Source organism: Oncorhynchus clarkii, chromosome 12, assembly GCF_045791955.1.
Source record: "Oncorhynchus clarkii lewisi isolate Uvic-CL-2024 chromosome 12, UVic_Ocla_1.0, whole genome shotgun sequence".
In the NCBI taxonomy this organism is placed as follows: domain Eukaryota; kingdom Metazoa; phylum Chordata; class Actinopteri; order Salmoniformes; family Salmonidae; genus Oncorhynchus; species Oncorhynchus clarkii.
In genome coordinates, this window is record NC_092158.1 from 89,507,961 (window position 1) to 89,521,868 (window position 13,908).

At 38.6% G+C, this 13,908-nt stretch overlaps 1 protein-coding gene across 1 annotated transcript in view; it reads right to left on the reverse strand.

Annotated features, from left to right (window-relative positions):
• Nucleotides 1-1,721: 1,721 nt before the first annotated feature.
• The window catches only part of LOC139421614 (vesicular glutamate transporter 1-like), a 60,245-nt gene continuing 48,058 nt past the window's right edge, over nt 1,722-13,908 (reverse strand). Inside the window, exons 10-13 of the mRNA XM_071172673.1 lie at nt 12,039-12,149; nt 4,999-5,126; nt 3,040-3,109; nt 1,722-2,409 (exon numbers count right to left, since the gene is read on the reverse strand). Coding sequence (XP_071028774.1) covers nt 2,150-2,409; nt 3,040-3,109; nt 4,999-5,126; nt 12,039-12,149 — 569 coding nt within the window. The 3' untranslated portion in view covers nt 1,722-2,149. The remainder of the gene's footprint in view (nt 2,410-3,039; nt 3,110-4,998; nt 5,127-12,038; nt 12,150-13,908) is intronic.

Consider the following 13,908-nt stretch of genomic DNA (forward strand, 5'->3'; position numbering starts at 1 on the left):
ATATATGCTATATGACTAATAACGATGAGACCATGTTATATATATGTATATATGCTATATGACTAATAACAATGGTTATATATATGTATATATGCTATATGACTAATAACAATGGTTATATATATATATGTATATATATGCTATATGACTAATAACGATGAGACCATGTTATATATATGTATATATGCTATATGACTAATAACGATGGTTATATATATGTATATATGCTATATGACTAATAACGATGAGACCATTTTATATACACCTTTTATTTTACACATATACATATTTCATACATGTCATATTTGTTGTGTGTTTTTGTATGTATATGTCTGTATGTGTTTTCACATGTTGTATCCCCACAGGTACGTTTCAACAAGACGGAGGAGAACATGGAAACAGGAAAGTAAGAATCCAAGAGACAAAAGAAATCAACAGAAAAACAACAACAACACAACTAGAGTAACAAGTCCAGGATTGGTTGCTCAAATGTTCTGTTCAGGACACGTGAAGCATACAGTCCCCCTTAGCCTCGCACACATACACTGTATAGTATGTCAGAACACACACACCTGAAGATACAGTTCATATTGCTAAAGACCAGTACTAGACACACATTGCACGCTGTGGTGCAATGGCAACCGCACATGTTTTCCATCACTGCACAAAAGGTTAACACACAATTCACCAACAGTCAGTCATTCACTAACAGGCCGACAAGTTTCATCAAATGAAATAATAAAGCAGCGTGTGTTCACACATTAACATCCTAAGTCATCATTACTTCTCTTGTCACACGTGGACACATGGACACGTTGTGTGGTGCATTCACTGCACCCATGAAACCATCATTACAGCATGCTCACCGCACAATGTTCCAGCACCTGCACCCGACACACACACACACACACACACACACACACACACACACACACACACACACACACACACACACACACACACACACACACACACACACACACACACACACACACACACACACACACACACACACACACACACACACACACACACACACACACACACACACACACACACACACACACTTCGGGAGAATACTGTCTAATACATAGAAACGTATATAGAAAGGAACAGTAGCCTACATACAGTAAATATTGACTTCTACATATAAGTGCATTCAGTGATTTTGGCAAAATGCCTAAAATACTGAGAGGGTAATATGACAATAATGACAGAATTCTGGAGCACCATTTAACTGCTCTCTGACAGGATTCAGTGGAGTAACCCATGGCCCTTTCTCATGGATATAATGCCCACTTTGCCGATGCTCGAAACATTGGACTGCTGTGTGCAACATAGGCCAGTAGCAACTGAAAATAAGCATTGGGCCGAGTCGCAGTCATCCATACCACCCATGCTTATAAACAACAAGCTTTTCAAAAACGAGACACTTACATTTGATTTCCAGAGATACTCACAAAGCCGACAGACAGCTCATGGAGAATTATTCGTTTGAAAGTAAATTACATGTAAATTAAACTCAACTGATGAGTGAGCAACAGTGATCCAATTAGAGTTTCAGGTTCAACAGGCAAAATGTTCATGCACACACGCACGCACGCACGCACACACACACACACACACACACACACACACACACACACACACACACACACACACACACACACACACACACACACACACACACACACACACACACACACACACACACACACACACACACACACACACACACACACACACACACACACACACTTATTCAAATGCATACAATTCATATAATGTCCCACATGTGTAAATGTACGTATATACAAAAACACACCTATGACAATTTGCTAACCCTCTATCTTCCCTCACTACATGTCATTTTCCAAAACATCTGCCCTTTCTTATTTCACCTCTCTCTCTCTTCCCTATCTCCCCTCTCTTCCCTATCTCCCCTCTCTTCCCCATCTCCCCTATCTCCCCTCTCTTCCCTATCTCCCCTCTCTTCCCTATCTCCCCTCTCTTCAGACTTGAGAAAGGGACAGTATACTTAACATGGACTTAAGTCAGCCTTTTTAGACTAAGGTCCACGTTTAGTCAACTTATCTCAAGTCTGAATAGGGCATTATGTGAGCTCCCTCTCTCCCTCCCCTCCGTAGAGTTACTGGTTGTATCCCGGAGGTTGAACATATTCCTCCGTCTTCTCCCAGTCCTGGACCCACCCTGCCCCCCCTCCAGCACCCCCTCCTCCGTTGGGGCCCGCTGTTGGCTGGCTCATGGCTCCGTACTGCCCCCCTCCGCCAGTGCGGTACATCTCTTCCGTCTCATTGGCCAGTTCGTCCTCGTCGATGATGCCACACTTCTCATCGCTGGTGTCCTCCTGGTCCGCCCACGGCTGCTTCTCCCCTGACGCAAAGATTCCTGGGAAAGAGCCAGGAGGATAATTCAGAATCAGGTTTGGGTCACATTAGATTCACACCTCGGTCTATTCATAAGGCACCAATTGGAAGAAAACTGATGGAAACAGAAAGGGACTAACTGAGCTTGTCCAATTAGAAAGGTTAGCAAAACCTTTTGCTACGATGTGATTAATACTTTATGTGGCAAAGTGAATTCAAATAAGTAATCACATTCTCAATTGTGATTGAATTCACGCAATTAGTTTCAAACATGATTTTTTAATTTAATTCATTCTGAATTTCCTTTAGGGTTCACACATGATTGATTTGGTGAAGGATTTATATCAGTCATTCATCTTGGATTCAAATAAGATTTCGGCAGAACTCAAGTTGCATTCATTCGTATATTGGTGATTTACATGAGCCACAGTCGATTAATTTGTGGTTCACACTAAATTGGCACTGGATTCCCAGTATTTTACACATCATTTAATTGCGATTCACATAGGAGTCATGTGATTTAGAAACCCCTCACACGTGGTTTGTTGATGAAATTAACCATTTGTATACAATTCACAAAGACTCCCTGAACTATAGGTTCATTGAAGGACTGACTGGAGCTTCACACAGGAACCAACACATAAACACATACCATAGAAAATCACTCCACCATAGTGAACAACTGAAGCAATGAGGAAGACACCCTGCCAATCTTCACGTGTCTGAGAGAGAGAGAGAGAAGAGGTTTTAAGATCGGGAATTATGGAAATAGAAACATGTTAGAACCATCATGTTGACAAATTCTGGACAGCTGAATAGTTTACAAGCAGTTTATGATTAGACCTAATGCCTTGTCCTGGAGTAAAAACCATTCTCATTAAATCATGTCCATTGAAATTTCATTTCAGTCTTTTTCTGCTGTCTTGCCGACAACTCATGGAATTGTCTTGACAATGACAATGAAGTAGGTAAAGCACAGACCGATCTGGGACCTGCCTACATGTTAGTCCAGGACTAGGCTTAATCTGTGTCTGGGAAACTGCTCCTACATGTAACTGGCTAAATGTAATGCCAGTTTGATTGAACAGAGCTCTGTGTGTCTTAATTCACCTCCATGTAACTGGCTAAATGTAATGCCAGTTTGATTGAACAGAGCTCTGTGTGTCTTGGTAATTCACCTCCATGTAACTGGCTAAATGTAATGCCAGTTCGATTGAACAGAGCGCTGTGTGTCTTAATTCCCCTCCATGTAACTGGCTAAATGTAATGCCAGTTTGATTGAACAGAGCTCTGTGTGTCTTAATTCCCCTCCATGTAACTGGCTAAATGTAATGCCAGTTTGATTGAACAGAGCTCTGTGTGTCTTGGTAATTCACCTCCATGTAACTGGCTAAATGTAATGCCAGTTTGATTGAACAGAGCTCTGTGTGTCTTGGTAATTCACCTCCATGTAACTGGCTAAATGTAATGCCAGTTTGATTGAACAGAGCTCTGTGTGTCTTAATTCACCTCCATGTAACTGGCTAAATGTAATGCCAGTTTGATTGAACAGAGCTCTGTGTGTCTTAATTCACCTCCATGTAACTGGCTAAATGTAATGCCAGTTCGATTGAACAGAGCTCTGTGTGTCTTAATTCACCTCCATGTAACTGGCTAAATGTAATGCCAGTTTGATTGAACAGAGCTCTGTGTGTCTTAATTCACCTCCATGTAACTGGCTAAATGTAATGCCAGTTTGATTGAACAGAGCTCTGTGTGTCTTAATTCCCCTCCATGTAACTGGCTAAATGTAATGCCAGTTTGATTGAACAGAGCTCTGTGTGTCTTGGTAATTCACCTCCATGTAACTGGCTAAATGTAATGCCAGTTCGATTGAACAGAGCTCTGTGTGTCTTAATTCACCTCCATGTAACTGGCTAAATGTAATGCCAGTTCGATTGAACAGAGCTCTGTGTGTCTTGGTAATTCACCTCCATGTAACTGGCTAAATGTAATGCCAGTTTGACCTCCATGTAACTGGCTAAATGAGCTCTGTGTGTCTTAATTCACCTCCATGTAACTGGCTAAATGTAATGCCAGTTTGATCCATGTAACTGGCTAAATGTAAGAGCTCTGTGTGTCTTTAATTCACCTCCATGTAACTGGCTAAATGTAATGCCAGCTCTGTGTGTCTTAATTCACCTCCATGTAACTGGCTAAATGTAATTGAACAGAGCTCTGTGTGTCTTAATTCACCTCCATGTAACTGGCTAAATGTAATGCCAGTCTTGGTAATTCACCTCCATGTAACTGGCTAAATGTAATGCCAGTTTGATTGAACAGAGCTCTGTGTGTCTTGGTAATTCACCTCCATGTAACTGGCTAAATGTAATGCCAGTTTGATTGAACAGAGCTCTGTGTGTCTTAATTCACCTCCATGTAACTGGCTAAATGTAATGCCAGTTTGATTGAACAGAGCTCTGTGTGTCTTGGTAATTCCCCTCCATGTAACTGTTAAAATGTAATGCCAGTTTGATTGAACAGAGCTCTGTGTGTCTTGGTAATTCACCTCCATGTAACTGGCTAAATGTAATGCCAGTTCGATTGAACAGAGCGCTGTGTGTCTTGGTACCTTGTGTTTGGTCATGGCGCCCACTATAAGAGGGCACACCATTCCCGACAAGGTGCCCACTCCGTTGGAAATGCCCATCAAAATGCTGGCATAGCGGGGGGCAATATCCAAGTGATTCACGTTGAAACCTGAAGAGAGAGGGAGGGATGGGGGGACAGGAGAAATGCAGAGAAATATGTTGGTTTGGAACCCAGAACCAAATCTCCCGCTATGTAGCAGCCTGTCTGGAGAGACTCACCATCTGACCATGCTACAAACAACTGAAGTATGAGGCTTTCCTTATCACCAGTAGGCTGCCTAATCTAATCTAACCACAACCTTACCCAAACCCTAACTACAACATTACCTTAACCACACCATTACCATAACCACAACCTTATCCTAACCTTATCCTAACCCTAACCACAACCTTATCCTAACCCTAACCACAACCTTACCCAAACCCTAACTACAACATTACCTTAACCACAACGTTCCCATAACCACAACATTACCATAACCACAACCTTATCCTAACCCTAACCACAACACTACCTTAACCACAACATTACCATAACCACAACCTTATCCTAACCTTAACTACAACATTACCATAACCACAACCTTATCCCGACCCTAACCACAACATTACCATAACCACAACCTTATCCTAACCCTAACCACAACATTACCATAACCACAACCTTACCTTAACCCTAACCACAACATTATCATAACCACAACCTTATCTTAACCATAACCACAACCTTATCTTAACCCTAACCACAACATTATCCTAACCCTAACCACAACATTACCATAACCACAACCTTATCCTAACCCTAACCACAACACTACCATAACCACAACCTTATCCTAACCCTAAAATAAGACTAAAAACCTCATAAGAATCTGATTATATGGCCCATTTTTTCCATAGCATGACCATTTCAACAAAAATCCTTTCAATGTCTAAAAAGGAAAGAACAGTCCTTAGGTTTGGTATTGTCTTCCTGACTGTTGTTACTCAGACTGTTACAGTTGTATTATCTTCCTGACTGTTGTTACTTAAACCTAACTGACAGTTTGGTATTATCTTCCTGACTGTTGTTACTCAGTAAACCTAACAGACAGTTTGGTATTGTCTTCCTGACTGTTGTTACTCAGTAAACTGACAGTTTGGTCTTCCTGACTGTTGTTACTCAGTAAACCTAACAGACAGTTTGGTATTGTCTTCCTGACTGTTGTTACTCAGTAAACCTAACAGACAGTTTGGTATTGTCTTCCTGACTGTTGTTACTCAGTAAACCTAACAGACAGTTTGGTATTGTCTTCCTGACTGTTGTTACTCAGTAAACCTAACAGACAGTTTGGTATTATCTTCCTGACTGTTGTTACTCATTAAACCTAACTGACAGTTTGGTATTATCTTCCTGACTGTTGTTACTCAGTAAACCTAACTGACAGTTTGGTATTGTCTTCTGTTGTTACTCAGTAAACCTGACTGTTGTTACTCAGTAAACCTAACTGACAGTTTGGTATTATCTTCCTGACTGTTGTTACTCAGTAAACCTAACAGACAGTTTGGTATTATCTTCCTGACTGTTGTTACTCAGTAAACCTAACTGACAGTTTGGTATTATCTTCCTGACTGTTGTTACTCAGTAAACCTAACAGACAGTTTGGTATTGTCTTCCTGACTGTTGTTACTCAGTAAACCTAACTGACAGTTTGGTATTATCTTCCTGACTGTTGTTACTCATTAAACCTAACTGACAGTTTGGTATTATCTTCCTGACTGTTGTTACTCAGTAAACCTAACAGACAGTTTGGTATTATCTTCATGACTGTTGTTACTCAGTAAACCTAACAGACAGTTTGGTATTGTCTTCCTGACTGTTGTTACTCAGTAAACCTAACAGACAGTTTGGTATTATCTTCCTGACTGTTGTTACTCAGTAAACCTAACAGACAGTTTGGTATTATCTTCCTGACTGTTGTTACTCATTAAACCTAACTGACAGTTTGGTATTGTCTTCCTGACTGTTGTTACTCAGTAAACCTAAATGACAGTTTGGTATTATCTTCCTGACTGTTGTTACTCAGTAAACCTAACAGACAGTTTGGTATTATCTTCCTGACTGTTGTTACTCAGTAAACCTAACTGACAGTTTGGTATTGTCTTCCTGACTGTTGTTACTCAGTAAACCTAACAGACAGTTTGGTATTATCTTCCTGACTGTTGTTACTCATTAAACCTAACTGACAGTTTGGTATTGTCTTCCTGACTGTTGTTACTCAGTAAACCTAAATGACAGTTTGGTATTATCTTCCTGACTGTTGTTACTCAGTAAACCTAACTGACAGTTTGGTATTGTCTTCATGACTGTTGTTACTCAGTAAACCTAACAGACAGTTTGGTATTATCTCCCTGACTGTTGTTATTCAGTAAACCTAACAGACAGTTTGGTATTATCTTCCTGACTGTTGTTACTCAGTAAACCTAACTGACAGTTTGGTATTATCTTCCTGACTGTTGTTACTCAGTAAACCTAACAGACAGTTTGGTATTATCTTCATGACTGTTGTTACTCAGTAAACCTAACAGACAGTTTGGTATTATCTTCCTGACTGTTGTTACTCAGTAAACCTAACTGACAGTTTGGTATTATCTTCATGACTGTTGTTACTCGGTAAACCTAACAGACAGTTTGGTATTGTCTTCCTGACTGTTGTTACTCATTAAACCTAACTGACAGTTTGGTATTATCTTCCTGACTGTTGTTACTCAGTAAACCTAACAGACAGTTTGGTATTATCTTCCTGACTGTTGTTACTCATTAAACCTAACAGACAGTTTGGTATTGTCTTCCTGACTGTTGTTACTCATTAAACCTAACTGACAGTTTGGTATTGTCTTCCTGACTGTTGTTACTCAGTAAACCTAACAGACAGTTTGGTATTATCTTCATGACTGTTGTTACTCAGTAAACCTAACAGACAGTTTGGTATTATCTTCATGACTGTTGTTACTCATTAAACCTAACAGACAGTTTGGTATTGTCTTCATGACTGTTGTTACTCATTAAACCTAACTGACAGTTTGGTATTGTCTTCCTGACTGTTGTTACTCAGTAAACCTAACTGACAGTTTGGTATTATCTTCCTGACTGTTGTTACTCAGTAAACCTAACTGACAGTTTGGTATTATCTTCATGACTGTTGTTACTCAGTAAACCTAACAGACAGTTTGGTATTATCTTCATGACTGTTGTTACTCAGTAAACCTAACAGACAGTTTGGTATTATCTTCCTGACTGTTGTTACTCAGTAAACCTAACTGACAGTTTGGTATTATCTTCCCGGCTGTTGTTACTCAGTAAACCTAACTGACAGTTTGGTATTATCTTCCTGACTGTTGTTACTCAGTAAACCTAACAGACAGTTTGGTATTGTCTTCCTGACTGTTGTTACTCGGTAAACCTAACAGACAGTTTGGCATTATCTTCCTGACTGTTGTTACTCAGTAAACCTAACTGACAGTTTGGTATTATCTTCCTGACTGTTGTTACTCATTAAACCTAACTGACAGTTTGGTATTATCTTCCTGACTGTTGTTACTCAGTAAACCTAACTGACAGTTTGGTATTATCTTCCTGACTGTTGTTACTCAGTAAACCTAACTGACAGTTTGGTATTATCTTCATGACTGTTGTTACTCAGTAAACCTAACAGACAGTTTGGTATTATCTTCCTGACTGTTGTTACTCAGTAAACCTAACTGACAGTTTGGTATTATCTTCCTGACTGTTGTTACTCAGTAAACCTAACAGACAGTTTGGTATTATCTTCCTGACTGTTGTTACTCATTAAACCTAACAGACAGTTTGGTATTATCTTCCTGACTGTTGTTACTCTGTAAACCTAACAGACAGTTTGGTATTATCTTCATGACTGTTGTTACTCAGTAAACCTAACAGACAGTTTGGTATTATCTTCATGACTGTTGTTACTCAGTAAACCTAACAGACAGTTTGGTATTGTCTTCCTGACTGTTGTTACTCAGTAAACCTAACAGACAGTTTGGTATTATCTTCCTGACTGTTGTTACTCAGTAAACCTAACAGACAGTTTGGTATTATCTTCCTGACTGTTGTTACTCATTAAACCTAACTGACAGTTTGGTATTGTCTTCCTGACTGTTGTTACTCAGTAAACCTAAATGACAGTTTGGTATTATCTTCCTGACTGTTGTTACTCAGTAAACCTAACAGACAGTTTGGTATTATCTTCCTGACTGTTGTTACTCAGTAAACCTAACTGACAGTTTGGTATTGTCTTCCTGACTGTTGTTACTCAGTAAACCTAACAGACAGTTTGGTATTATCTTCCTGACTGTTGTTACTCATTAAACCTAACTGACAGTTTGGTATTGTCTTCCTGACTGTTGTTACTCAGTAAACCTAAATGACAGTTTGGTATTATCTTCCTGACTGTTGTTACTCAGTAAACCTAACTGACAGTTTGGTATTGTCTTCATGACTGTTGTTACTCAGTAAACCTAACAGACAGTTTGGTATTATCTCCCTGACTGTTGTTATTCAGTAAACCTAACAGACAGTTTGGTATTATCTTCCTGACTGTTGTTACTCAGTAAACCTAACTGACAGTTTGGTATTATCTTCCTGACTGTTGTTACTCAGTAAACCTAACAGACAGTTTGGTATTATCTTCATGACTGTTGTTACTCAGTAAACCTAACAGACAGTTTGGTATTATCTTCCTGACTGTTGTTACTCAGTAAACCTAACTGACAGTTTGGTATTATCTTCATGACTGTTGTTACTCGGTAAACCTAACAGACAGTTTGGTATTGTCTTCCTGACTGTTGTTACTCATTAAACCTAACTGACAGTTTGGTATTATCTTCCTGACTGTTGTTACTCAGTAAACCTAACAGACAGTTTGGTATTATCTTCCTGACTGTTGTTACTCATTAAACCTAACAGACAGTTTGGTATTGTCTTCCTGACTGTTGTTACTCATTAAACCTAACTGACAGTTTGGTATTGTCTTCCTGACTGTTGTTACTCAGTAAACCTAACAGACAGTTTGGTATTATCTTCATGACTGTTGTTACTCAGTAAACCTAACAGACAGTTTGGTATTATCTTCATGACTGTTGTTACTCATTAAACCTAACAGACAGTTTGGTATTGTCTTCATGACTGTTGTTACTCATTAAACCTAACTGACAGTTTGGTATTGTCTTCCTGACTGTTGTTACTCAGTAAACCTAACTGACAGTTTGGTATTATCTTCCTGACTGTTGTTACTCAGTAAACCTAACTGACAGTTTGGTATTATCTTCATGACTGTTGTTACTCAGTAAACCTAACAGACAGTTTGGTATTATCTTCATGACTGTTGTTACTCAGTAAACCTAACAGACAGTTTGGTATTATCTTCCTGACTGTTGTTACTCAGTAAACCTAACTGACAGTTTGGTATTATCTTCCCGGCTGTTGTTACTCAGTAAACCTAACTGACAGTTTGGTATTATCTTCCTGACTGTTGTTACTCAGTAAACCTAACAGACAGTTTGGTATTGTCTTCCTGACTGTTGTTACTCGGTAAACCTAACAGACAGTTTGGCATTATCTTCCTGACTGTTGTTACTCAGTAAACCTAACTGACAGTTTGGTATTATCTTCCTGACTGTTGTTACTCATTAAACCTAACTGACAGTTTGGTATTATCTTCCTGACTGTTGTTACTCAGTAAACCTAACTGACAGTTTGGTATTATCTTCCTGACTGTTGTTACTCTGTAAACCTAACAGACAGTTTGGTATTATCTTCATGACTGTTGTTACTCAGTAAACCTAACTGACAGTTTGGTATTATCTTCATGACTGTTGTTACTCAGTAAACCTAACAGACAGTTTGGTATTATCTTCCTGACTGTTGTTACTCATTAAACCTAACAGACAGTTTGGTATTATCTTCCTGACTGTTGTTACTCGGTAAACCTAACAGACAGTTTGGTATTATCTTCATGACTGTTGTTACTCAGTAAACCTAACTGACAGTTTGGTATTATCTTCATGACTGTTGTTACTCAGTAAACCTAACTGACAGTTTGGTATTATCTTCATGACTGTTGTTACTCAGTAAACCTAACAGACAGTTTGGTATTATCTTCCTGACTGTTGTTACTCAGTAAACCTAACAGACAGTTTGGTATTATCTTCCTGACTGTTGTTACTCAGTAAACCTAACAGACAGTTTGGTATTATCTTCCTGACTGTTGTTACTCGGTAAACCTAACTGACAGTTTGGTATTGTCTTCATGACTGTTGTTACTCAGTAAACCTAACTGACAGTTTGGTATTATCTTCCTGACTGTTGTTACTCGGTAAACCTACATGTATTGAATTACGAGTGGGACATTTCACTTCCATTTATCCAGCGAGTGGTGCAACTGAGCATCGTCTCTCAGACCTACAATTTGACAGAAGAATACCCTCACTGATTGGTTGTTGTCTTTCTCCAAAGTGAATTGACAAATCAGATTACAGAGTCAGAGGCGGGAGATGACACCCATACCTTTGCATCACAAAGCATTCATCACTGAGGATTCTACCAATGCTCATGCACAGACAGTGGACACGTTCCAGGCTGACTACACTTCAGACACATGATCTCACAATGCCTGGATAGGTGTTTAATAGCTAGCCACATACATACGTCATCAACAGAACATCCTTGACAGTTCAAAACAAATAGATAATTAATAATTCATGGATTGGATTTATATAGTGCTTTTCTACCAACTGAGGTCCTCAAAGCGTTTTACATAGTAAGGAGGAAACTCACCTCATCCCCCACCAATGTGGAGCACCCACTTGGGTGATGCACGGGCACCATTTTTGTGCCAGAACGCTCATCACACAACAACTGAATATGAATTTAAATATGGTTTCTCACAGCTCTGTAGCGATGTAGTGACGGTCCTAAAGTCGGTTTGTTTGTGGGAGAGAAAATCTTTCACGTTCTTACCTGAGATGGCAAATCCGCTGAAGCCCACAGCGATGACTAAAAAGGAGATGGCCATGACCTTGGTGTGAGAGTATCCCACCACCAGCAAGAAGGTGGCCTCCATCCCAAACCCTGGTGATAAAACAGGAATCACAACTAAACACACTACAATCACCACTAACAACAAACACGAAAGATCACAATATGGAAAGGACCCTTTGACTCTAATGTTGGTCCTGGTATTAGGGGTGGGTGGGGGTGTTGATCACCATTTAGTTTTGCACTCTGTGACAAACAGGTTGTGGGCAGAGACATACATTTAGAGAGCTGGGATAACTTTTAGAATTTTTCGCCCAACAAAATGTACATATTGCAACTTTATCATTAATGTCTTGTCTTAGTCGTGTTTGTTGAGTGGATCGTTTTAATTTGCCCCTTCTGTCATGCCCATGCCCTGTGCCAGTGACGTGGTGATGATGATGATCCTGTGTGGCTCAATTGGTAAGAGCAGAGCGCTAGCAATGCCAAGGTCATGGGTTCAATTCCCACAGGAATCGTGTATATACAGATACTATAATGTTTGCCCTCACTGAACTGTAAAGTCATTTTGGATTAAAGCATCTACCATTTGGCACATATTATATCCTTTCTGTTTTATATAACAATTATAGAACGTTCTGCATTCCTTCTGTTTATATAACAATTATAGAACGTTCTGCATTCCTTCTGTTTATATAACAATTAGAGAACGTTCTGCATTCCTTCTGTTTATATAACAATTAGAGAATGTTCTGCATTCCTTCTGTTTATATAACAATTAGAGAACGTTCTGCATTCCTGCTGTTTATATAACAATTAGAGAACGTTCTGCATTCCTTCTGTTTATATAACAATTAGAGAACGTTCTGCATTCCTTCTGTTTATTTAACAATTAGAGAACGTTCTGCATTCCTTCTGTTTATATAACAATTATAGAACGTTCTGCATTCCTTCTGTTTATATAACAATTATAGAACGTTCTGCATTCCTTCTGTTTTATATAACAATTATAGAACGTTCTGCATTCCTTCTGTTTTATATAACAATTATAGAACGTTCTGCATTCCTTCTGTTTTATATAACAATTATAGAACGTTCTGCATTCCTTCTGTTTATATAACAATTAGAGAACGTTCTGCATTCCTTCTGTTTATATAACAATTATAGAACGTTCTGCATTCCTTCTGTTTTATATGACAATTATAGAATGTTCTGCATTCCTTCTGTTTATATAACAATTAGAGAACGTTCTGCATTCCTTCTGTTTTATATGACAATTATAGAACGTTCTGCATTCCTTCTGTTTTATATGACAATTATAGAATGTTCTGCATTCCTTCTGTTTATATAACAATTATAGAACGTTCTGCATTCCTTCTGTTTATATAACAATTATAGAACGTTCTGCATTCCTTCTGTTTATATAACAATTAGAGAACGTTCTGCATTCCTTCTGTTTATATAACAATTAGAGAACGTTCTGCATTCCTTCTGTTTATATAACAATTATAGAACGTTCTGCATTCCTTCTGTTTTATATGACAATTATAGAATGTTCTGCATTCCTTCTGTTTATATAACAATTAGAGAACGTTCTGCATTCCTTCTGTTTATATAACAATTAGAGAACGTTCTGCATTCCTTCTGTTTATATAACAATTATAGAATGTTCTGCATTCCTTCTGTTTATATAACAATTATAGAATGTTCTGCATTCCTTCTGTTTATATAACAATTATAGAACGTTCTGCATTCCTTCTGTTTATATAACAATTATAGAACGTTCTGCATTCCTTCTGTTTATATAACAATTAGAGAACGTTCTGCATTCCTTTTGTTTATATAACAATTA